Genomic DNA, 23,767 nt, shown 5'->3' on the forward strand with positions numbered 1-23,767 from the left:
GGACGGGCCGGGACGGGCGTGCGGCCGCGACGCCGCCTCCGCTTATAAACCCGCCTCCCCCGGCCTCCGCCGCGCCCTATTGGCCGCGCCACGCTGCGCCGCCGCCGCCCGCCATTGGCTCGGCCCGCCGCCCGAGCCGCTGCGCGGCTCCTATTCGCCGGCGGGATGGGCACGCCCCGCGCCCGCCGCCGCGGGTTGGCTGCTGGCCTCGCTCTCCTCCTGCGGGCAGCCATTGGCCCCTTTCCCCTCTGCGTCGCCCACGATTGGTCAGCGCCGCCACCTCGAGCGGCCTCCTGCCCTCGAACGTGGCACTCGGGCGGCCCCGGCGGGCGGGCACTGCGCGTGCGCGCGGCGAGGCGCGCGTGGTGGATTCTGACTGGGCCGCGTCCACCGCCCTTTGACCCAGCCCGGAAGGGAAAGGGGCTCTTCCGGTGCTCCCGGAGGGAACGTCCTGGGGCACGTGACGCTGCGGGACACGTTCTGCGGCGCGAGGCCGCCGGGCGGAGGTCGGGGCGAGGCCCGGGCCGCTGGTGGCGGAGGGGGCCGGGAGGGGCGGCCCCGGCCCCGGCCCCGGCCCCGGCCCCGGCCCCGGCCCTGGCCAGCGCTCGGGGCTGGCCCGGGGCTGGCCCCGGGCCGAGGCCCGCCTCGCGGGACCGTGCGGCGGGGGCGGGGCGGCAGTCGCTCGGCGTCACGGCAGCAGCGCTGCCCCGTTGTCCACCCTCATCCCCCTGCCCCGCGGCTGCCCACAAGGCCTGAGCTCCCCCCCGCCGGGTCAGGCCCTCGTCTGGTGTGAGGCACCGGGCACCGCTTCGGCCTAGGGAAGCCCCGTTCTGTTTTGCCGCAGCCCCGGTGGCCCCGGAGATAGACCGTGGGGAACGGGGGTAGCCACGCGTTCCCTTACAGGAAGACAGCTGTGCGATGGCATGCTCGAGGCAGGGCACGGGGGGCACCTCGTCCCCCGGGGCCAAGCAGGAGCCCGTTGCAAGGCGGCCCTGGCTCAGAGCATGTAGTTCCATGCAGTGTCTGCTAAGGGACCCATGAGAAACGAGTCTCGTGACTGTGGCAGGGGAAGACCCTCTCACGCACCTCTCCCTGCTTTGCTCTGGCATCTCCTGACGCAGCACAAGAATCGATTGTTGGAGCCTGGTTGCTCCCAGAGCTTGGCTGGGGAAGGAGAGCCCCTGCGCCCTGGGCAGAAAGCAGCTGGCCTTTGGTGGCGGTGTTTGCACTGCCAATGCCAGGGTATCGGCTGGGTTGCTACGGGCACCTCCTGTGCAGGCAGACTGCCCGCTGATAAGTGCTGGAGTGGGGACAGGCTCGCTCTGGGCTCCCTGGCCGCACCCTGCTGATTCGCCAGCTCAGTAGCTGCCTGCAAAGTAGAGCTACTGCTCTTTCCTCTCCTCCCGCTTCCCCTGGCAGGAGCTGGGCCCAGTGCCCCAGGCCAGCGGCCTTTGGAGCTGGGTGCCCTGCCAGTGCTCCGCAGATAACCTGGTTGTCCTGAGTGCTGCAAGGAACAGTTGTCCGCTCAGGAGCTTTGGCCGGCTGTAGAACTGGATGCCTTTCTCAGGCCCAGAAAGAGTCCAGCGAGATTTTAGATGGCGAAGCTGCACTGAACAAAGCAGCAAGTGCACAGGGGCCATTGTCCAGCTGTTGTTGCTCAGGGCTGTGCAGGCACAAGCATGTCGGGCTGTCAGGGTGGGGAACCAGCTACTGCCAGAACGAGATACTGCATTAATGCTCGGCCACCTTGAAGCCTGCTTGGTGCCACAGGCAAGGGAGTGCTTGGGAGCCATTGCCCTGAACGACGTGGCCCCTTGCACTGCCAGAGGGGCTCTGCAGTGATGCTGTCTGCTGAAAGGGCCAGACCCTGCCTTGGAGCAGGTCCTGCCAGCAAACCCTCGCCTGACACGCTGGCAGGGGCAGGCACAGGCTTAGCCAGTGGCTGAGGGGAAGTGGCACATCCCACTGCCAGCAGGTTTCTGGAGCTCGCGGCAGCGAGCTGTTTTACCACGTTGCCACACGTCAGCGGAGGCAGTGGGGCCCGGCATGGTGCCGGGCCATCAGTATGTGTGCTCAGCAGTTCTGGCAAGGCCAGCAATGGTCGCTGACGCCTTGCAGGTGCTGCAACTCTCTTGTTCTCATTTTTGGTGCTGGTCGGGGATCCCTCCACTGCTGAGTGTAGTGTCCTTGTGCATGCCTTCCGGCACCCCATGAACACAGCAGGGTTCTCCTGTTTTCTTTAAATCCCTTTAAATATCCCTGCACTGCAGCGTCTGCCAAAGGAAAGCCGTGCAGATGGGGCACCGCCTGCCCTCCATGGCGGCAGCACCTCGCCTCTGATGTCTTGCACCCTGCTGGAACTGCCAGCTGGGGCAGTGTGTCACTTGACTTCTATACCTACCAGATGCCAGCAGAGCAGGTCCAGGCCCACAACCGAGGCTCTTCAGCACTGCAAGACGTTAATTCACAAGTTCTCCCCTTCCTCTCGGCCTTGGTTCTCCCAGGCTGGCTTTTGATAGACACAGATGAAAGCTGCCGCGCTTGTGGAGCTGCAGTTCTGCTGCTTCAAGGCAGCTGCTGCATCAGACTGAGCAGCCTGCACCACTCTTACACAAGCTCCAATGACCCGAGGTTTATGAGGTGCATCTCCCGGAAGGGACTGAGGCTTTTGCTTGGAAGCCACAAGCAGTGAGAATCATCCAGCCCACCCAGCCACCGCGTCCTGCCCAGCCCGTGACCGGAGCAGCGCATCCCCTGGGTAGCTTGTGCCTGTGTGCACTCATGAGCTCGGCTGCCAGGCAGGAGAGCCCGGCCCGTTATCCTGCAGCAGGGACCACGTTCTGGAGAAAACATGGGCAGTGAATCACTGCTGTAGCCCCTCAGTCCCCAGAGTTACAGCAGGTCACAGCCATCCTGCGCATCTCTCCCCAGACATCCCACCATCACGCGAACGATCTAACAGAAACACCAACGTCCGTCCAGAGTTGGGAAAGACTTGCCAAAGAGCTGAAGATTGCATCAGACAGGATCTCACACTGACACTAACTGCCCACGGAGCGGCTGTTGGGGGCCAGCACAAGGAGGGCCTTTGTTCACTTTATCAGCACATCTGGGCTCGCTCTAACTGACATGATAGAGGGTGACGCCTGCTCCCAGCTCCTGCTCTTGTGCTGCTTTTCACGTCCCCACGCCGCAGGGAGGGCCGCGGGGGCGTGCCGCTGGGCACAGCTTACAGCAGGGAGCAGCACAAGCGAAGCGCGCCTTCTAGAGCGGGCTCCAGCAGGCACCAGCCACACGCCTGCTTCTCACCCGGCTGTGCAGGCGGCTTATGCCCGGCTGAGGGTGCTTCATTTCAGCCCTTGCACTTCCTTGCAGTTTCCGAGTCGTGTCGTTTCCTTTAGCTGAGGTATCTGGGAGGCGCAGCAGCTTTCCTGGGACCAAGAAGAAAGGGGGCCTGTGCTGTTCGCTCAGCAGGTTCCCTCTTGTATTCAGAGTTCTCAGTTACCGTCATGAGTCTTTTAGACCAGGAGGAGGGCCGAGCCATCTCCTCTACAGCTTCTCTAGTGCTGCATTCTGTAAAGAGCTTTTCCCAGCTACACTATTCTTATCCTTAACACAAACATGCCACATGCTCTGTAAACATCCGCAGGCTCTTATCACACATCACCCCTCCTGGATTCTGTTCTCCCTCCGATTGCCTCCCTCATTCCTCTGACTGCGCAGGAATTTCACTTCGTGCTTGTGGCTGGTGTAGGCACAACACAGGCAGGCCACAGCTCAGAACCCACCTGCTCCTCAGCTGGCAGGAGACACCCCCCCGGCCCCCACCAACTTTACCACCTCAGAGACCCTCTGTCTTCACTTCCCCACACCCTTCTCATCCCTCATACTGCAGGCCACGCAGAACAGATCGAACAGCAAGGGAGAGATCTTGAAGACAAAGACTGCAATGGGGGCCTCTTGCCTCTTCCCCTCTGGCAAGAACTGTCCCAGATCCCGTGTTTCACAACTTGGCAAACGCAGGGATTCTGGTCTTCTCCCACACCCAGTGTTTGCAGAAATCCCTTGTGGAACTGAAGTTCTGCCACTTCCTGCCGAAGACCCAGAACCAGGAAGTTCCAGAATAGAACCAGAACGGACAGCAGACGGTCAGTTCAAAGATTTTATTTAACTGTCATAAAAGGAGAAGCAGACGATGATTCCAAACCTGTTAACCCGGGTCTAGGATTTACAGACAATATGCACCAAATCAAATTAACAAAAATCTCTCTAGGGGCAGGGCAAGGGAGAGTTAGAGGCAAAGACGTAGCTACGAGAAAGCCACATGTACTTGGTCCCAGTTCTAATACGACCTCAACGTGGTAGGATCCAAATGAGAGGGCTGCGGAACTGCAACGTGCCTGCCCAGCCCTCAGGGGTTCATGGGCCCAGAGGGCTCCTTCGCCCCGAAGCGCCGTGTCAGCGCAGCCTTGGTGGCAGGCTGGCGTGCTGCAGGGGTCTGCTACGGGCACGGGGCGGGGGGGGAGTCGAGTGTCAAGGCAATAAATACTGACAGGCCAGGCACAGATTTTAAAGGCAGAACAGATACATAAGGCATTAACCGCTTCTGAATACTTGTCCATTGCAAGCTCTTTGTTGATCGCATCAGGAGAGCAGCTGCAGAAACAGATTAGTCCATCCTCAGCCCAAAACAGCCAGGAGGGCAGGTGCTGTCGTGGAATTTCAGTGCTTTGCAGCTACCTTGGCTGCAATGAGAAGTGTGAGGTGATGGCAACACTGGTGACTCCCGCACCCACCTGCCTCGCAACCCCCCTCTGTGCCTCGGAGGCGCTGAGGCTGCCAGAGAGTTCAGAGCTCTACGCAAACAGGGCCGGGGTCCTGCCAGGCCAGCTCTCTGGACACCAGAAGGGGTGGCCAGGCATCACCCAGGAGGTCACACCACCCTCCCTTCTGGAGATGCCCTGTTTCGGGTGAAGAACGGACCAGCAGCAAAGCGGGAAGTTGTGAATCTTTCCTAATAACCCATGAGGGGCGTGACCAAGATGAGTGCCATGCCAAAAAACAGGGGGAGGGTGGGTGGCATTTAAAAAGTGTAACAAGGGCAGGGCCCCCTCCCTAGAGGATACATGTTACACATTAAGGCATCATGGTTACAGGGAACATCCACAAATGAAGCTGCCAGTGTTCCCAGGACACTGACTGGGTGGAAGGGGCAGGCTGGACATGATTCTAGCCAACAAACGGATTCAATAGCTGCCTGGCATCAAAGTTCTTCAGCTACTTGGAGGCAGTAGCTACCCTGAGCTGTGCACAGGAAAGCCAAGCACAGGATCCTACACAGAACATAGGAGTCTCTCCCCTTCAGCACCTTCCTGAATAAAGGAAGGTGAGAAGCAGCGAAGGGCCTGGCGAGGGAGCAAGTGCTCCCACCTCTGCGCTGGGACAGCACGGCCCTGGGACGGGCAGCTGGAGACCAGATGCAGACAGCACGGTTTGGTCAATGCACTCGGTGATTCTCTGGGGAGGGGGCACATTACAAAACTGAGCTCTCTGGTCAAATTATAACAGGGGGTGAAAGGTAAGAGGGTTCCAATGTCAGCACTTTGGTACAGGGGAGGATTTCTACGGTAGCCACTGTCTGATTCACGCTCTCTGGGGTTTGGCCTTGGGAAGGGCTAGTCCTTCCAATCCTTCTTGATGGTCAGGTTCCACTCCCAGGACAGGTGGTCAGTCTTATCATCATCTGTGAACTTGGATTTGATGTTGTAGCTGCCCCGGGCCAGCATGCCCTTAGGGGCTTCTTCCATGGGGGTCAGAAACTCGTACTCCTCTGCTCGGGGGCCATAGCTCCCAACCATGTACTCGGTCTTGTCAACTAGAAGGAGAAAAAGAGGTGTATGGAGGCTGTTTAAGAGCCTCCCCTGCATTTGGGGCAAGGCTAAAGCAAATGAAAGGTCTATTACTGCTACAACAATCAACAGAGGAGCTGTGAGAACAAGAATGTCACCCACATTAACAGCTCTGTTCACTCCAGAACAGCTCCTCCTGCAGGGAGTGATCCCCCCATGCTAGCACCACTGTCAGCAGTGAACTGTTCACGGCCGTGCTCCGGCAGGGATTACACATCAAGCCCAGAGGTGCAGGTGCAGGTGCAGCCAGGACCACATGCTGCCACCCTGCAGCAGACCCAGATGCCTTTACATGTTGCCACAGGCTCAGCGGCACAGAGATAACTGAAGACTGTCTCCTCCCATTATGAGCTGCTGGGGCACCAGCAGCCGAGCCCCCATCACCACAGTGGAAAGAGCAGAAAGCCCTCACACAAAACAGCACCTGAGTCACAGAAAGCACTTACTTTTCACACCTTTCCGGAACGTGTGCTGAATATACTTCAACCCTGACACAATCTCCCTGTTAACCTGCAGAGAGACAAAAAAATGACTGTAGAAGATAGCTCCTAGACACACCGCCCACCCCACCCACAGTAGGAGACTATTTCCTCCATCGCACCACTTCTCAGGGCTCAGGCACTCCCTGCGCTGGGACTGCAGCAGTCTGGTGTTCCACTCATTCTTCAGTTTTCAGATCTGAATTCTTACCCTAAAGGAGATTTTTATCCGGTATTCCACACCCTCCTTCAGCACAAACGCTTGCTTCTTGTAGCTCTCCAGGTCACCTACAAAGAAGGGAGAGGGTTGCTCAGAGTCCCTTTGTATTGTGCTCTGGGGTGACTTTAAGTTGCAAGAGGTGATGAGGAGAGTATCTGCAGTAGCAGGGGATGACCCTTACTGCCTGGACAGCACGCAGTTCATCCTTTCATTTTTGCATGACAGGACCCTCCTTGCTGCACTGCCCACGCTACCTGAGGCAGGCAAGCGATGCCCTGTGAAAGGACACTGCAGCGCAGCAATGCAGTTAATTCAAGAATGTTCCTTTGTAGACGTTTGCTCCGAGGCCGTCACCATCTTGAAGCTGCCATTAGTGTCGCTGTGCAGGCTGGAGGACAGCTGGCTCCCCCGCCCGGCAGCTCACGCCTCTACAAAACGAGGGCTGGCAAGGGAGCAAAAGCAGAAAGGCCTTCTGCTGCGACAGGGACACAGCCGCTGGCCTCAGAGTACAGAACCCGCTGGTGGCCCGGGCACCTTACTCTGCATCCAGCACAGGGGCACGTCTGACAGAGGAGCGCTTGCCTACCACACCAGCAGTGTTCCCATGGAGCCTGCTGCCAGGCTCCACACCAAGCCAGCTTTGATCTGGGAGAAGGGCTGGAATTCTTTCCTAGCTCACCTGTCAGGTCCAGCTCCAGAGGGCCAGGAGCAGTAGCGCAGACCAAAGTCAGTTTGGTCACCACCACATTTGGAGCATTGGGATCTAGAAGACAAGTAACAAGGCTGTTAAACACCCGTCCCTGATACCAACAAACACAACTCCTTTTCCTTCCAGGGCACTTCTTGAAAGAGCAAGAGAACCACTGAGAACAACATCGCCCTCAGTGAAGGTCTGAGCTCCCTGCTGTGTTAGGCCCAGCCCACAGTCCCCCCAAGAGCATCCCCTTCTAAAGGCAGAGTGCCACCCCTCAGTCCCTGTGCTTATTCCAGGGGCCAGAGATCAGCACGGGGGGACCGCAGACACATGCCTTTATGCTCCTGGCTGTGCTCATGCCAAAGTGCAAAGAGCTGGGAGGAGAACAGCTCCCAGGCGGGAGCAGGGGTGAGGCTGGAGGTGACTGATGGAGCTCTGGCTCAGGTGAGGCATAGCCGCGTCCTAGGGCTCACCTGCAGTCACAGTGACGGCACCGAGCAGTGCCTCCTTGTACTTGCGCAGGCTCTCATCATCCTTGTCCAGCTCCTGGATCTCCTGGATGCTCTTCTGGGCAGGTGGCTTATAGTTGACGGAGTGTTCGTCCTCCTCATTTTCAGCTGCAATCTGGGCCAGCTGCTCTGCCGTTGGCTCCTGCTCTGCCATCCTCACACACCCGAGTTACACTGAAGTGGGGAGGAGAAGCATAACTGCACCTACCTTCTCCACCTGCATGGGCTCCTTCCCAGCAGCACAGTTTGGCAGTACTAACCAGGCTTCCCCAACCTGCTCTGCCGTGACTCCACAGGCTCCCTCTCTCACTTGGGCCCTTCACGGGCTGTCCCCAGGGGGCCTTCAGGGAACACAACCCTGCCACGGGCCTGCAGCCCCTGCAGCCTCCTCCAGGAGGCCAGGTCTTCTATTCAGCCCATGGAAGCCCACACAAGAGGGGGGGAAAAACTCAGCCTCAGCGTTTTACTCATAAGCTGGAACAGGTAAATACCCCAAGCCATAGAGAAACCACTCTCCTCCACAAGATCAACTGGGTGAGGCTTTCACTCATGATAAACCTGAGACCAGAATAAACCCAGTTCAGTTCTACTCTCTACAACACACGATTCCAGCTAAGAATAGGCCTCTGCCCCACCACTGGCACAAATGCCAGGAGCCTCTGCTGCAGTCTGGAGCTCACAGTTTGTAACTCAATCAGATCAATCTGCTCTGCGCCACGTGCTGGGTGCCTCAGAGGAGTGGAATAAGACACCTGGCTCAGCTGATCTCATGCTCGGTCCTTTTCAAAGATCTGTGTCACACATAGCCAGTGAAACAGATAATGGATTAAAAACGTGTAGTTTGGCTGGGCTGTCCAAGACTCTAACCAGGAAACACCCAGCTGCACACTGAGGGCTGGTGAAAGGTGATGCCAACACCTTGTTAAAAACCCCGGTAAAAGCCAATGACATCCTCAGTAATTCTCGATGTTCTGCAGGGCACGTTGTCCTAAGGGTCACCTTACGGCAAATACCAACTTGGACTCTCTGAAGACTTGAAAAACTCTTTCAGTGACAGCTTTTGAAAGGCTTTTTGTACAAGCAAAATCTTTCACAAATGATCTGCTGGAGGATCCAGGTGTTTCTGTCATTACCTGGCATTCCTACATCCTGTTCAATATTCCCACCTGGAGCTCTGCACTAGCACACATGACTCACAACAGACTGTGGAACTGCATTCACTGCTCTAGCGTCTAGTTTCCAAATAAATCAAGAACTGCAACATTTGCTACAAAGACAACAAACACACACAACGTACTTAAAATACAGGCTTAATTATGATCTACATGCACCTAAAGCTTCTCATAAGGTTACACTAAATAAGCTAACCATCATCCATTCTTTTTGTCCTTGAGCTAACAGACAGAATAGCACACAGTTCAATTATTCCATTTCATAGAATCATAGAATGGTTTAGGTTGGAAGGGACCTTAAGATCACCTAGTTCCAACCCCCGCCCTGCCAGGGGCAGGGACACCTTCCACTAGACCAGATTGCTCAAAGCCCCGTCCAACCTGGCCTTGAACACTTCCAGGGATGGGGCATCCACAACTTCTCTGGGCAACCTGTTCCAGTGCCTCACCACCCTCATGGTGAAGAATTTCTTCCTTATACCTAACCTAAATCTACCCTCTTTCAGCTTAAAGCCATTACCCCTTGTCCTATCACTACATGCTCTTGTAAAAAGTCCCTCTCCAGCTTTCTTGTAGGCCCCCTTCAGGTATCTACCCAATGTGCCACCAGAGGGGGAAAGAAAGACCTCAGCACTGACATTAATCACACACAGTTTACAGAGCACATTTTATAGTGACGCAAGCAAGTTCTGCAGATGCTGGAGCCAGTCTGACTCCAGATCCAATTCGAGCCTGGCAATGGCTGTAATAGCAGAATAGTGGAGGTGCCACCTGGGCTCCACTAATATTTTTAGCCATAAATATTATGAATGTTTCGTTGGGGAACAGGGCAAAGGAGACGGATTAGCCACAGAAAATGAAATTTTGCACATCTCCTCCAGAAGAGAATACCGCAGGCCTATCAGCAAATACATAGAGGAGAGAGAAAAGGAAAGGGGGAGGGAGAACCAGTGACCAGCCAACCTGCCAGGATTCTTGGGTGACGCGCCAGCCCCAGCTTCCAGAGAGCCGATGCTGAGGCGGAGCTGCAGCCAGGCCCCTGGTGGGGACCTGCTCCTTGCCCATTGTCAAACCTGAGAACAGACTTGCTGACTTGTCCTGTGCTGGCAGCGCTTCCCTGGCAACACTGGCACGGCTCTCAGGGTGTCCTGGGGGTAGGATACTTGCAATGGATGCAACTGGTGTTTCTGGGTATTAAAGCCTGACTAACATTTATCACCAGACAAAGGTGGGGGGACGATGTGGCACTTTAGGGTTATTACAATGGCTTTGGCCCTGCGTGGCACAAGCGTGTCTGTGTAGGGGAGCTTTTCCCATCGTACTTTTGTGCTTACAACTCCCAACAACCGCCAGTACTGACCCCTACACTTTACAACCAACAGCTGGCCCTTCTGCATGGCATTGTCCAATATCCTGGCACTGAATATCATGGAAATTTGTATTCAAAAGGCCTTTTAATCTCATGTCATACATGAACAACTGATTGGATTTCACCCTGGTATCTCTGTATCAAACCCAGTCACTTCCCTTGTACTCCTGTCCAGCCTCCAGCCTTGAAGACTCCCAGAAGCATTGAGCAAACACTCACTCAAGCATCCGTTCTACTGCTTGATCCCTTTATTTCAGTTCTTCGTCTCACCTCCAGGCTAGATTTCACCTCCCAAGCACTACACGTCATTCTCTCTCTCTACACTGAAGAACTCCTGGACCTTCCTAAGAGACCTGTAGCTTTCAGGAAATGGAATTGATCAACTTCCAGCGAGAGCTTTCAAGAACTAAAGTCCCAAGTCACTGACTTCTGTTGACTCCCAAACTCTCTGTGATTGAGCCCTCTTTGAAAGCACGAATATAACAGACACACGTGGCAGACGATCCACCAGTATCCACACGCATATCCCCAATGGTGCCAGCTCCTTTTCCGTGGCATTAGCATCCACAGGTGTACATCACCTTCCAATTTTCAGACCAAGCAGAGACAAAACTTCTGACAAATGGCCTGATCAGCATCTGCAAGTGACAGGCCACAGGAGCCATCAGACAGCCTCTCCTTGAACAACCAAAGCTTGCTGAAGCCAGCCTGCACACACAGCGAAGGATCAGCACTGCAAGGTGAACAGAGCAGTGCCAACCACAGTGCAGCTCCCAACAGCAGGGTCAGGTCTGGAAGATCGCTGCGCTCTGCACAGGAACAGCCTTAGCGTTAAACAGTACTGATTTCTAGCAGCTGAAATAGCAGCCGATTTCCAGGATCAGGTATCCTATCCTGATCAGTTAAAAAATGCATTAGTTTGGTCTCACCCACGTATAGAGCTACCACTCACTGATAACCATCCTCCATATGTAACAGACGGGGCAACAGTGTCCTCCCACACATCACCAGCACCCAATCTTCATCAGCTCCATTAGGGTAATCTCTCGCACAAACAGATGTTTAGTAACAACCATGCCATACAGGGCATAGGAGGGAAAAAAAACAACCAAAACCCAACAAAAAAAAACCAAATCCCCAGCTCTTTGGTTGTGTTCCTATGCCTCTAGCCTTAATCCTGTGATCCAGAGCTAAAGAAACAATCATGCACACTACCACACAGATTAATCAAGAACAACCCCAGTCCTCGCAGGATCTCTAAAATGACAGAAGTCCACCAGAGACAGAAAACAGCTCTTCAGACCAACACAAAGCACTGTTCCAACCAGCAGCTCAGGCCAGGCCAGGGTTCAGGTCTCTGAGGAAGCCCTGGAGAAATACCACTTCACCTCTTCCAACAGGCTTCCCCAGGAGCAGCAGTCAGAAGAGCAACACCTCTGACCAGGCTGCGCCAAAGCCACAGCCTGCAGCGCTCCCGAGAAGAGCAGGCTCCTGCACCCTAGCTGGAGGTGAGGGTCGAGAGGCACGCTGCGACACAGCTGACCACCCCCTTCTGCACAGAGCGCTGCATCTCGTCACCACGGGTCACAGCACCTCGGCCGCTTCTCCAAGCACGCAGCCAGAAAAGGAGACTCCTAATTGCATCAAAACTTTTATGAGGGCCTCAACCTCGCCCTTCAGGCTTCTCAGAGGAAGCATTTATTACAGCTCAGGATTAGTAAAACAGAGGTTTTCCAGGTGTGTGAAAGACCAGCCATCACGCTGCCAGACAAAGCAAAGCCAAGGGACTCGATCGCATGTGAACTGCCAGGAGAGAAGAGAACTGCAATCGCGTATCTCACCTGCACAGTGCTGAGACCTCCAGCAAGCACGCACCGACACGCAGAGGAGAGGGGACCTGCAACACGGTCCTTCAAAGGGCTCAGATCCTTAACGAAAGCCTTCCCACTACACTGCTGACCTGCAGCCAGGCACGGGTGCTTACGGGAGCTCAACACCTCAAACCTCAGGCTTTGCTCTGAGGCGCTTGGAAGGAAATTCCTCTTCAGCTCCTTTTGACACTCAGGAGATGCTTGGGTGCCCTGATCGGCACCTCCGCACAGAGGCTCTCTGGCTCTTAAGACTCAGCTGAGTCGCAGAACGCTAGAGCTGGCGCCTCCGCGACTCTTGGGAAGCCCGCTGCTCTGCGAGACGGCACAGACCCGCTGTGAACTCTGACACGGCGGGCAGGGAAGGGGACTCCCAGCCCATGCTCAGCCTGAAAGCAAATTACAGGGGGTAGCTCCTCGGCTGTGGAGAGATGTCTAAGGAAACAGCCCTGGGCTCTTCTCAGGACAGCAGGAGGCTGAATCGCTTCCCACCTGGTAATTCGCACTCAACTGTCTTCACTGCTTCCTCAAGTCAGCAGTTTCTCCTGGATTCTCAGCATTCTTCACGCAAGACCAAGGAGCTAGCAGCAGTGAATGCAAGAGCCCCACCTTCTGCCAGACAGAAAAACTGCTAGGAACATAACCCTGTTTGTTTTCAGGCAGACAGCGGTAAACAGCAACTTCTTCATACCCCGGGATCAAGATCCCACGGCCCTAGTGAAACCAGAGTCAGTCAGAGTCTCTTCAGATGAGCTAATTGGCTTCGGACATCCATTAGGCCACGGCGCAGCTGCAGACACACAGCGGTGCCAATTCGAGCGGTCCCCACCCTTCCTTCTTCCCCCATGGTGCAAAGAAAAGCTTGTGCAGCCACACGGCAAACTCAGCTGGAATTTGATCCAGCTAATAACCGTTTCTGCAGGGATATTTTCCAGTCAGATCAGTTTGCTGATCCAGTTCCCTATGCAGCTACAAACGCTGCTATACTGTAAGGACCGGGAGCCAAAACTGCTTAAACCGGCTCAAGCTGTGCTGCTGCTCCACATGTACAACAGCAGCTCGGGAGGCTAGATCAGAAATAAACTGAGCTCGGATGGTTCCCAGGGCAGCAGCAGTGGAGGGAGGGGGGCACATCAGCGGCAAAGGAGGAACTGGTGACTCACTGACACTTCCCAAGGCCGAGCACTGCCCTCTGACTCCATCCGGGAGTTTGGAGGCAAGGAAATGTCCAGATAATGCCGCTGCACCAGTCTTTTTGTAAGAGCATCCCAGAGAACTCTCATCTCACCTGATCCCCGCCACTGGCTCACAGCTCTGGGGATGAAGGACTCTGGAAACAGCCTGCTGCCTTGCAGGGACTCGGCAGTTTGGAAATGTAGTATTTTATTTTATGCTCGTGACATAACCCTAGACTGCAGTTCACGTACAAGGCATTAACTGTCAAGAGCAAAACCAAAGGCGTGAGCAGACAGTTCCACACGCTCACAACTTCAGAACGAGCTGCAGTCTGGCTGCAACCGCCAGTCCGTGCGGTGACGCTGGAGCTGCAGCCGCGGACACCGCCAAGAGCGAGACCCATTCGTACGCATCGCCACTCGTCACCGTAGCAGAACAGTACAATGAAACCGTCTCTGCTCAGCAGTTATGGGACAAGAATACCCGCACTGGAAGAATGCTTGGACAGCCAGTGCAACAAAGCACTCTGGACTAGACCCGAAACTCTCAAGGCAACAATTTAGCCACTTGGCATCAGTGGGAGTTCTTCTCATCTTAAGAAAAGGAAGTTACAACTTTCAGACTTGTTGCAAAAGCGCCTACAGAGCCAGGGAAGACCTTGCCATCCTTCCGGCAGGGCTGCAAAGGAAGAAGGAGAACCGATACCTCCTGCAGGAGCCACACTGCAGTCTTTATGCACGTTGCCCCAGCTGCTTGAAAATGCACCCTGCCTACAGCATTAAGGGGGATAAAAAAGGCTCTTTAATTCCTCTAACACGGAAGGAAATCGACCCTGAGGAAGTTGCTTCCAAGTTACTCAGTTCATAACTAGAAACCATTTATGGAAAATCTGTTTGAGACAAACGAGAGCGCTTGCACCTCCCAACGCCTGGAAAGTGAAAAGGGCCCAGAGTCCCCTTTTACCGCCCCCCGGAGCCCAGGCAACGAGAGACACCCGAGGGGAGGGCTCGGAGCAGCCCCGGTCCTCCGGGGAGCACGAGCCGGCCCTAACCGTCCCTGTTTCGCCCTAACTGCGTGCCTCGTGCCCCGAGAGCTCCCCTCCGGAACGGCCTCCGCCGCGGACAGCGGCTTTCCCCGGCCCTTAGAAGGTCGTGCAAGGGCACTCGGGGTCCCGCTCCCGCACCTCGGCCGCGCCCCGGCCCTTCCCGCGGCCCGGAGCCAGCGGGGCGCGGTGCGGCCGGCCCGGCCAGGCCCCGGCGGGGCGGAGGCGCGGCCCCACGACCTGAACATCCCCCCCCGGGGCCTCACGGCCCCCAGGGAGCCGCCCGTCCCCGCCGCGGCCCGGTCCCCGCCGCTCCCCCGCCCCGCCGCGGCCCGGCCCGGCCCCGCCCTACCGGCCCTGCTCGCTCTCCGCGCTGCGGTGACAACGCCGCCGGGATCCGCCCAGCCGCCCGCGCACCCCCGCACTTCCGGGACACGCCCGTCACTTCCCGTTACACAAGGCTGAGCCCGGCCCCTCACTTCCGGCCGCGGCCCGGCGCGCTGATTGGCCCACGGGATACGCGCGCGGTGGCGGGAGGGACGATAGAGTTGGGGCGGAGGGGTAGAGCGCCGCGGGGCGGGGCGAGGCGGGGCGCGGGAAGGCGCGCGCGGGCGGCGCGGGGCGGGGGACGACGGGGCCCGGCGGAGCACGGCACGGGGGAGCAGGGCACGGCGGGGCACGGAGGAGGAGGCGTCCACAGCTCTAGACACGGTTCTATTTTATTACGGCAAAGGTGAAAAAGCCACCTCTGCCCAACAGGCAACCAGTAAAATTTATCCCAAAAATAACTCGGTACAAAACAGGTCTGCTTCAGAATTAAAAAAAAACCTTTACAGGAGTTTAAAACCTATCCCAGAACGTAAAAGTAAAACAAATCCCATCCTCGGTAGTAGTAGCCACAGCCGCAGCCCCCGCCGGGGAGCGTGGAGCGAGATCGGAGTCCTTCCCTGCACCTGCCGCCCGCCACTTTAGCTGGTGTCCATCTGGAAGAGAGGAGAGGAGCCGTCACCACGCACCCTGCGGCACCCAGCCCGCCCAACCCTCCCAGAGGCAGTCTGGCTCCGGCAAACCACGGCAACTCCCCGGTGCTGCCAGACAGGAACATGCGGGTTTGAGCCCCAGCCCATTCAGGCGCTGGCCTGGGAGCGTCCGGCAGTGCCGGGGCACAGCCGACCCACCGCAGCGCGCCAAGGCATGACTGTGAACTGCCCTGCTGCGCTCCCCCGCCTCATCCAAGTCTTCTGCAAAATAACACTATTTATGCATCCCTGACACCAGAGAAGACTGTTCTGAAACACCAGACATTCCCACGCCATTTTTCTTCTGGAATTCTGCTCATCCCACTTCTTCCGTACTCTCGCCTCAATTTTATCCCATTCCTACAACACTGACTCAGCTGTCACCGCGTACACGTGTGACCTCGGTTCTCTATAGAGATTTTAGTCTGGCCGCAGCACAGAGGCGTCTGATCTAGTTCTGAAGGCAGCAAACGACATGCATGGCCCCGTGCGTTACAGACTCATATCTGCCACCAGCACCTTTCCTCCATTAGCATCCCATGTAGTTATTTCACTTTTTTTTTCTTTTTGTTTTTCCATTTCTGCAGCCCATTACCCCTGTGGGTTTTGTCACGCAGCTACTGTTCGTCACAGCTGTTCCAGCTACGGAAGAGCCTGCCCTACACTAGCCCCAGCAAGCTGGAGAGCTGGAGAAGGGGCTGTTCCTTGGCTATCAGTAACAGTAGCTGACAAAGTCTTCAGGAAAATAAAGCCAACCACCGGACCAAGTCACTGCTTGGCTCTAGAGACAGACTGCTTTAGTCTCATGACCTGGAAAATGCTTTCGCCTTCCTGCCGGCTCTGGGATGCCAATGTTTCCCAGAACGAGATGCCACGGGGAACCCCATGGGCAGCACCCAAGCAGCACTTACCCTGGCATTGTAAGCATCCAGCTGTGCATCTAGTTCTTCTGCGGAGAGTTGCTGTTTGGAAGTTCTTCCAGCTCCTCTGCCTCTCCCTCTGTTCCCGCCACGAGTACCTCGTCTGTTGCCTCCTCCACCACCGAATCCTCCTGAACCACCGCGGTTTCTGGTCATGCCACCTCTGTTTACACTGTGATTTTCAAAAAGCAACTGTTTTAGTGCATCCCGGCTAACCCAAACAGCATGCGGAAGTTTGCCGAATGGGAGACGGAGCCACGCTTCCTACACAGAGAGAGGCCAGGCACGTTCCCACCCCGCGCTGACCGGGCACAGCGACTCCTGCGGCCGTACAGCATCTCACCTCTGTGCTGGTCTCCTCTGTGTGTCGATCTGTGATGTGACCAGCTGAATGTTCATGGGGCGCCCTGGAGGAAGAGCAGCCTGTGAGCGGGACACGGGCGCACGGGCCAGTCCAGCCAGCCAGTGAAGTATGCTACAGAGACAGCCATGCAGACTCACCGTCCAAGGGGACTCCGTTGTACTGCTTCATCGCTTTCAGAGCGTCTGCCTTCCTTTCGAAATGCACGTCCGCTGTCCCTAGACTGCGGCCAGATCTGTCATAGTGCACAGCTGCCTTCTTCAAGGTCCCAAACTCTGCAAAGAGTTCCTGAGAGAGAGAAGGAGAAGAACGCATACATCCGTCAGGGGTGCAAACACCGCACAGCCAAGAGACAGTGCTGGCAGCTCCCCATACATGAGCGCTCTCAACAATCACAGGCGCTTTTCAAAACACCATTGGCAACTCGGAAAAAGCACCGATGAATGAGGGGAGCACAAGCCCATCAGAATGATTTCAGAAAGTTGCCACAGGTGGCAAAACCAAGCAGGACTTCACATTCACCACTTGCAGGGTGCACATTTACAGCCAGCAAAGCAGACTCAAGGGAAACTACACGTTTTTTTGTTGAGGCTGCGTCAATGGGGTGACTATTTAAAAATAATCCAGACCCTAATCCATTTCATAGAGGAAGAATGACCTGTATGAATGCAGGGATTCATGAGATGATCACAGTTTCAGTGTGCTGGATCCCACCCCCTCCCACATCTTTACTAGACCAGGTGCAATTTAAAAACACAGCCCATTAGGAATACACCCCAAAAACTGAGATTAGGAAAGCCCTCTACTGAAGCATGTCATTTTCTGTCATGAAGGATGGAAATGAAGAGGCAGCAACAAAGCCACCAATTTTGTTTCACAGGCGCTACATTTAGGAAGTCAACAAGGACCCCTCACCTTCGCGAGTTTCTGCTATACCCCGCGCCTTGAAAGCTCAATACCTACACCAGAGCTGCTGGGTGCCCAAGGGACAGGCCACCTTCTCCAGCATCTGCTGCAAAGCCTGACTGCCACACAGCTGTCTCCGTAAGCTACTGCCAAGCATCTGACAGAGCACCATACGTGTCCTTCCACCTCTTAAGCAAGCAGCACTTCAGGCAGGGCTGCAGGCCAACTCCCCCCTTGTACGCATTCACCAGAGGTGAACATTACACGGCACTTGATAGAAGCTTTCTGGAACAGAGCGCAACACAGGTGAGGTGGTGCTCAGCCACTTCTCTGGAGCCAGCTCCTCTTTGTACTGCAGAGAACACGGGTTCCTCCCGAGCAGCAGCGAATGCTCAGGGAGCGATGCTGCACAGCTCCTCCGAGAGCAACATGCGTTCGAGGTTCCTTCCAGCCACTCGTTCCTGCCAATACACTGCCCAAGCGGCGCTGTACCACGTTAATTATGCGATTAGCATAGAAACAAAGAAAGCAGTCACCACATCTGAGGCAGCACTAAATTATGGGATGGGTAGTAACAAACAGGTGCAAAGCCATTAAGTCAGCTTTGCTGCTAAATAAACCATAGGTGGAAGTTCATCCACACTTCAGCCCAAGCCAGTGGCAGAAAAGGTGAATCTCAACTGCCACACAAAGTGCAGGAGCTGGTTAAACTGAAGTGACTTCACAGAGCCACATTTTACACATCAGGGCCTAACTACAACAAACAAGAAACTTATTTAGACCAAATCTGAACTTACATGAGGAAAATAGGTGGTTTTAAGTGCATTACCCAGTAACTGGGTGACCTGAAAAAGCTCACTTCCAATTCCCCAGGCACACCCTGGTCGGCATGTGGAGTTAACCGATGAAGAAAGCATAAAAATAGTTGTTTGTTTTTCCCTGGTGAGGACGCGAGGACCAGAAGCCAGTTTAAAAGGAAGCACTTTGCAGCGTGACCGAGCCACCGGAGTTCCCAGTGGGGATGCACCTGGTATTTGCAAATGTTTATTTCTGCACAACTCACTGCCCCACTCGTGACCGTGGCCTCACAGCCAGGTGGGAACGCCACACCTCAACCCCTCCTGACCCACGCAGCCACAGAGACAGATCGTGCCATACACCCGACTGAAAGAACCCAGCAGGATCTTAACCAAGGCATGGCTGAAACAAGAGATATGACCCCAACAAGTAACTCGGCTAGAAGATTTAACACACCAGGTACCACAGATGCTGCAGCGCAGGGCACCGTGCTCTCCCCCCCAAATAAGTCTTCCCAATTACACCGATGGGTGTGTCCAGAGGAACACCTCAACGCTCAACAGAATGCAACTTCAACAAAGCTGTGCGAACAGGTCCCATAAAAACAAAGCACACAGACGTACATGCAGTGCGGTTACGGAATTTCTGCAGTTACGCAGACCTTAAGAGTTTACACGGTTTATACTGAATTCTCCAGTCACAGCTAGATTCAGCCAAACAGCAGCATTTTCCCACATGTGTGCTGTGGCAGAGTCATTCACAATGCGATCAGCTACCGCTCCGCAGAAGATGGAGGCCTTTCTGAATTGCAGACCCCCCGGGATCACCAGAACTTCTGCAGGACAGACACTTGCGCCACAAACCCCGTCACCAACAGAGAGCTAATTCACTCGGGGATCTTCCATCCTGGCCGCAGAAGGGAGCGGGACTTGCAGAGCTCCTGCACGCACCCAGCATGCCCAACCCCGACACTATGAATTAAACCCCCTGTGAACGACCCCCGCGCACCCAGCGGGGCCGCTCCCGAGCCCCCTACCTGGATGTCCGCATCCGAGACGCCGAAGTCCAGGTTCGAGACGAGCAGCTTCCCGCCGGTCTCCACGCCGGCCCCCGCCCCGAAGCCGCTGTCGAACAAGTCGTGCTGCCACTTCTCGGGGAGCTGCTTCGGCTGCAACGAGACCGGGACCTCGCTGACCGGCGCCGGGGCACCGCCGGCCACGCTGCCCGCCCCCCGCCGGGAGCGGACAAAGGGCTGCCCGGCGGGCCCGCCCTCCACCCGGCCGCCCCCCGCGCGGCCCCGCCGCCTCATCCCGCCGCCGCCGGCCCGGCCCGGGCCCCCGCGGAGCCGCCGAGCCCCGCGGGCGGCCGCGCTCCCCGCCCGCCCCCACCGCGCTCCTTACCCGGCTGTAGGGCGCGGGCCGGTTCCTGCCGCCGCCCCGGGCCATCACCGGCCTGTTCCGCACGGGGCCACCGCCGCCCGCTCGCCCGCCTCCCACGCCGCCCCGGCCGGGCCCGCCCCCGCGGGTGGCGCCGCCCCGGCCCCGGCCGCCCCGGCCGCCGCCTCGGCCGGCCCCCCGCTGGCTTCGGTTGAGCTTAATGATATCGTCCAGGGACATGTCCATCTTGTCGGCCATGATGGCGGCTCCGCTCCGGGGCCTGCACTTCCGGCCGCGCTGCGCCGACGCCGGAAACGGAAGAGGCGGGACTAACGGCGAAGGCGCGGCGGCCGCGCGCGCTTGTGCGCGGTGCCTTGTGGGGCGGGACTTCCGGTGGGCCGGGACTTCCGGCGGGGCGGGGCGGGGCTGCCGGCGGCGCGGGCGATGCGGGTGCGGGTGCGGAGCTGGCACGGCGTCGCCTCCTGGCTGTGGGTGGCCAACGACGAGAACTGCGGGATCTGCCGGATGGCCTTCAACGGCTGCTGCCCCGACTGTGAGTGCGCCGGCGCCGGGCGGGGCGGGGCGGCCCCGGGGCCGCGGCCCGCCGGGCCGGGCCTGACGGCCTGTCCCTGCCGCAGGCAAGGTGCCCGGCGACGACTGCCCGCTGGTGTGGGGGCAGTGCTCGCACTGCTTCCACATGCACTGCATCCTCAAGTGGCTGAACTCGCAGCAGGTCCAGCAGCACTGCCCCATGTGCCGCCAGGAGTGGAAGTTCAAGGAGTGACCGCCGGCCTCCGCCGTTACACCGGCCGGCGGCGAGGGGGGCTGCGGCCGCCTCCTGCTGCCGCCCGCCCCGGGCCGCGCTCCGCTCCGCGCTCCCCGCCGGGCCGCCTTCAATAAACGTGCGGTCGCCATTCGCCTCTCCGATGCCCTTCCGCGCTCGGGATCGGCGCTCGGGGGGGGCGGGGGGCAGCGCCGCGGGACGCGTGTGCGGGGACGGAAGGCGGCTCTGCCGGGCGCGGGGGGGTCAGTGTCGACACCCGCCCCGAACCTCACCCGGCCCCGGCGGGCAGGGCCCCTCGGCCACCCGGGGACGGCTGCGGGGCCGCCGGCGAGCAGCTCCTCCCCCGCGGGCTCCACCGCCCCGGTGGGGCGGGCCGCGCGGCTGCGGCGGGGGCGGGCGACACGGCCCCCCCGCCCGGCTATAAAGGCGGCGGCCCCGGAGCGTTGCGGTCCCGCCGGCACCATTCGCGCTGCCCGCTGGCTGGGGCTGGGGCTGCTCCTGCTCTGCCTCTGCCGCCCCGCCGAGCCCTGGTACAAGCAGGCAGCCGGGCCCCGCCGCTACTCGGTGGGCAGAGCCTCGGGGCTGCTCTCTGGCCTCCGCCGCTCGCCCCACACACGTCGCTCTGACACCGATGGCACCACCGAGCCCAGCCCCGGCGTGCTGCTGCCCGGCACGGCCCGTGCGCCTGTGCAGCTCCACGCCACAGTGAGTACCAGGGCTGCCCCGGGGGCTGGGGACAGGGTGGGTGCTGGGGCTGATCCCCACGGGACACTGGGCACGGTGCTGGGACTGCAGCTCCCAGCCACGGGTACCAGCCCCCCCCCCCATGGTGCTCCGTGCCGCAGCAAGCAGCAGGAGAAGGGTCCTCTGCCTGCCGGGTGCTGGGGCACAGCAGCGGCACCTCGGCTCCCCCCAGCAGTGCCAGCCAGCGCCGCACTGCCTGGGGACCCTGGTCCCTGTTGATGATCTCCCCTGCAGGCGCTGTGCGTGATGGATGTGGCCCCCGAGCTGCGGAGCTGCCAGGTGCTGCCTGGAGTCCCCAGCGCTCTCCAGTGCAAGGCGGTCGCGACCGTGTCCTTGGACCCCATGGAGTGTGTGGATGCCTGAGGTGGCACCAGTGGCTCTGTGGTGACAATAAATGTGCTTGGGCTGGCTCGATTGCCTCTGTCCTTGCAGGGGAGGGAGGTGCTGTGGGGTGGGGGGAGCCCACCTGGGTCTGGGGACCTCAGGGCTGCTCTGCCAGGGAAAGCAGTGTGGAGGATGCATCTCACCCATAAGGCTGCTGAGTGCCTCCCGCAGCTTCCCTGGCCCCCTGAGCCCTGTGGGGCTTTGTCTGGGGCCAGGGACTGCCCCAGGTCAGGCCGAACAAAGCTGGGGACAGGCTGTGCCCTGGGCAGGGGTCAGGAGATCATGCTCGGGGCTCCGGAGACGCTCTGGGCGAAAGGACGACGACAGCCCAGCTGGGAGTGTGTGGGGTCAGCTGGCAGCAGGACTGCAGCTGAAGCTGAGCACAGTCCCCACCCTGTGGCTGCACTGAAGCCCCTAAGTCCCCAGGGAGACTGGCAGCCCCATCTCCTGCCTCCTCGGGGGCATCGCGGTGGGGGCTTGCTTGGCCAACTGAGCACCCACCACCTGCCTCCTGCCGCCTGCTTCGACTCAACCCCTGGGCTCCACCAAGTCACGGGGACCCATGAAGCACCGGTGTGGTTCTGTCCTCGCAGCCCCACTGCCCCCGGGCCCCTGTGAGCAGCTGTTGTCCCCCTGGCAGGTGTCGAGGCTGCTCAAACACTCGGCGGAAAAAATCACTCGCTGATCGTGACCGGCAAATTTGCCACCCTGCTGGCAGCCCCGAGGGCCAGCCTGACACCCGTGGTGGCTGCAGGGCACAGTGTGGGGAGCCTGCCTGGGCAGCACGGTGCTGGGCTGAGCTGCAGGGAGCAGCACGATCCGATGGGGCTTTGCCAGGTGGTGAATGACTGCAGGCAGGGCACTCCCATCGCCCCAGCCAGGAAGGGCCCTACTGTTCCCCCTACACTGCAGGAGACCCAGGCACAGCCCCTGCCCAACACTGGGGCACACAGGCCGTGCTCCAGCAGCAAGACACGGGCTCAGTGACAAGAGGGGGGCGGCAGCAGCCCCCCCAACACCAGCTGCTCCCTGGCAAGGTTACCCCCACCCCTGCCAGGGGAGCCACCTCCTCCCCAGGGGCAAGGCTGGGAGCGCAGCACTCAGCCTGGTCACAGTCCCGGTCCCCATGAGGGTCGCCAGGGCCCTGCCTCGCCTGGCAAGAAGTGCTCACCCCTGGCAGACACTGCGCTCTTTATGAGCTCCCCGCCCTGCTGCCAAGTGCTCCCGGCTGCAGCCCAGCCCCACCGTGGTTCACTGCAACGCACTGCACCATGCAGGTCTTGGTAAGGCCCTCGCCTGCCCCAGGGCACAGCACGGCACAGCTGGAGGCTCCTGGTGCCAGAGTCTTCCCAGGAAGCTGGGTGGGCACTGGGGCCACTAACCACCACAGGGGACACAGCCCCGCATCCCCGCCGCAGTGGGGGTCAGCACAGCACCACAAGCACCCACTGGAGCTGCCGTAGGGTGCCAGCGCCCGCCACTAAGCTCAGCCCCGTCTCTGAAATCCTGCGGGCACCACAAGTGCTCCGGCAGCTCAGGACTGGCCAGGCAGCTGCGGCAGCAGTGGCATTGCCACGTAGGTGTCCTGAGTGCAGCCCTCCTCCCGCCCGCAGCTGCAACACGCCAGCTCCTGCCTGGAGCCACCAATACTTCGGAAGTGGCTGCAGAGCCCCAGCCCTCCCTGCGTAGTGGGACCAACGTGCTGCGAGGAGCTTGGTCCAGGCTTTGGCCAGGGCAGTGGCAGCCAATGGTGACCCACTGGGCATCGGGGTCCGCTCACCCTATCGCCCCTTTCCGTGAATGCCTAATGGGGCCCTGGGGGGACGAGCCCCAACCCCAGCCCTGCTCTGGGAGCCCTGCACCATGGCGGGGTCTGGGCCAAAGCTGCCAGCTCCCCTCAGCAGGGTCACAGCTGCTCTTTCAAAATTTAAGGCACCTGCTACAACTGTTCCAGTGAATTAGTTCCCATTAGAGAAATGTCGGGCACTCACTGCAATCTGCATCGCAAGGGAGGGGGGCCTCCTCGGGATGGGTGCA

At 58.5% G+C, this 23,767-nt stretch overlaps 4 protein-coding genes across 4 annotated transcripts; 2 read left to right on the forward strand and 2 right to left on the reverse strand.

Moving 5' to 3' along the window:
- Positions 1 to 4,148: 4,148 nt before the first annotated feature.
- On the reverse strand, positions 4,149 to 14,833 carry ARHGDIA (Rho GDP dissociation inhibitor alpha). The gene is made up of 6 exons (XM_059828069.1): positions 14,791 to 14,833; positions 7,776 to 7,985; positions 7,288 to 7,371; positions 6,600 to 6,676; positions 6,356 to 6,419; positions 4,149 to 5,875 (listed from the first exon to the last, which is right to left on the reverse strand). Exons 2-6 carry the CDS (start codon positions 7,963 to 7,965, stop codon positions 5,676 to 5,678), a joined length of 615 nt encoding a protein of 204 aa, XP_059684052.1. The 5' UTR covers positions 7,966 to 7,985; positions 14,791 to 14,833; the 3' UTR covers positions 4,149 to 5,675.
- A 314-nt stretch (positions 14,834 to 15,147) lies between these two features.
- Positions 15,148 to 20,076, reverse strand: ALYREF (Aly/REF export factor). The gene is made up of 6 exons (XM_059828269.1): positions 19,843 to 20,076; positions 19,479 to 19,610; positions 16,879 to 17,026; positions 16,721 to 16,784; positions 16,369 to 16,549; positions 15,148 to 15,421 (listed from the first exon to the last, which is right to left on the reverse strand). Exons 1-6 carry the CDS (start codon positions 20,074 to 20,076, stop codon positions 15,407 to 15,409), a joined length of 774 nt encoding a protein of 257 aa, XP_059684252.1. The 3' UTR covers positions 15,148 to 15,406.
- Positions 20,077 to 20,262: 186 nt separating this feature from the next.
- Positions 20,263 to 20,643, forward strand: ANAPC11 (anaphase promoting complex subunit 11). Its single transcript, XM_059828308.1, has 2 exons — positions 20,263 to 20,371; positions 20,457 to 20,643. Exons 1-2 carry the CDS (start codon positions 20,263 to 20,265, stop codon positions 20,600 to 20,602), a joined length of 255 nt encoding a protein of 84 aa, XP_059684291.1. The 3' UTR covers positions 20,603 to 20,643.
- Positions 20,644 to 20,744: 101 nt separating this feature from the next.
- NPB (neuropeptide B) lies at positions 20,745 to 21,709 on the forward strand. Its single transcript, XM_059828408.1, has 3 exons — positions 20,745 to 20,804; positions 21,029 to 21,307; positions 21,581 to 21,709. The coding sequence occupies exons 1-3, from the start codon at positions 20,745 to 20,747 to the stop codon at positions 21,707 to 21,709; spliced, it is 468 nt and encodes a 155-aa protein (XP_059684391.1).
- The last annotated feature ends 2,058 nt before the right edge of the window (positions 21,710 to 23,767 follow it).

The sequence above is a fragment of the Gavia stellata genome, chromosome 22, assembly GCF_030936135.1.
Source record: "Gavia stellata isolate bGavSte3 chromosome 22, bGavSte3.hap2, whole genome shotgun sequence".
Lineage (NCBI taxonomy): Eukaryota > Metazoa > Chordata > Aves > Gaviiformes > Gaviidae > Gavia > Gavia stellata.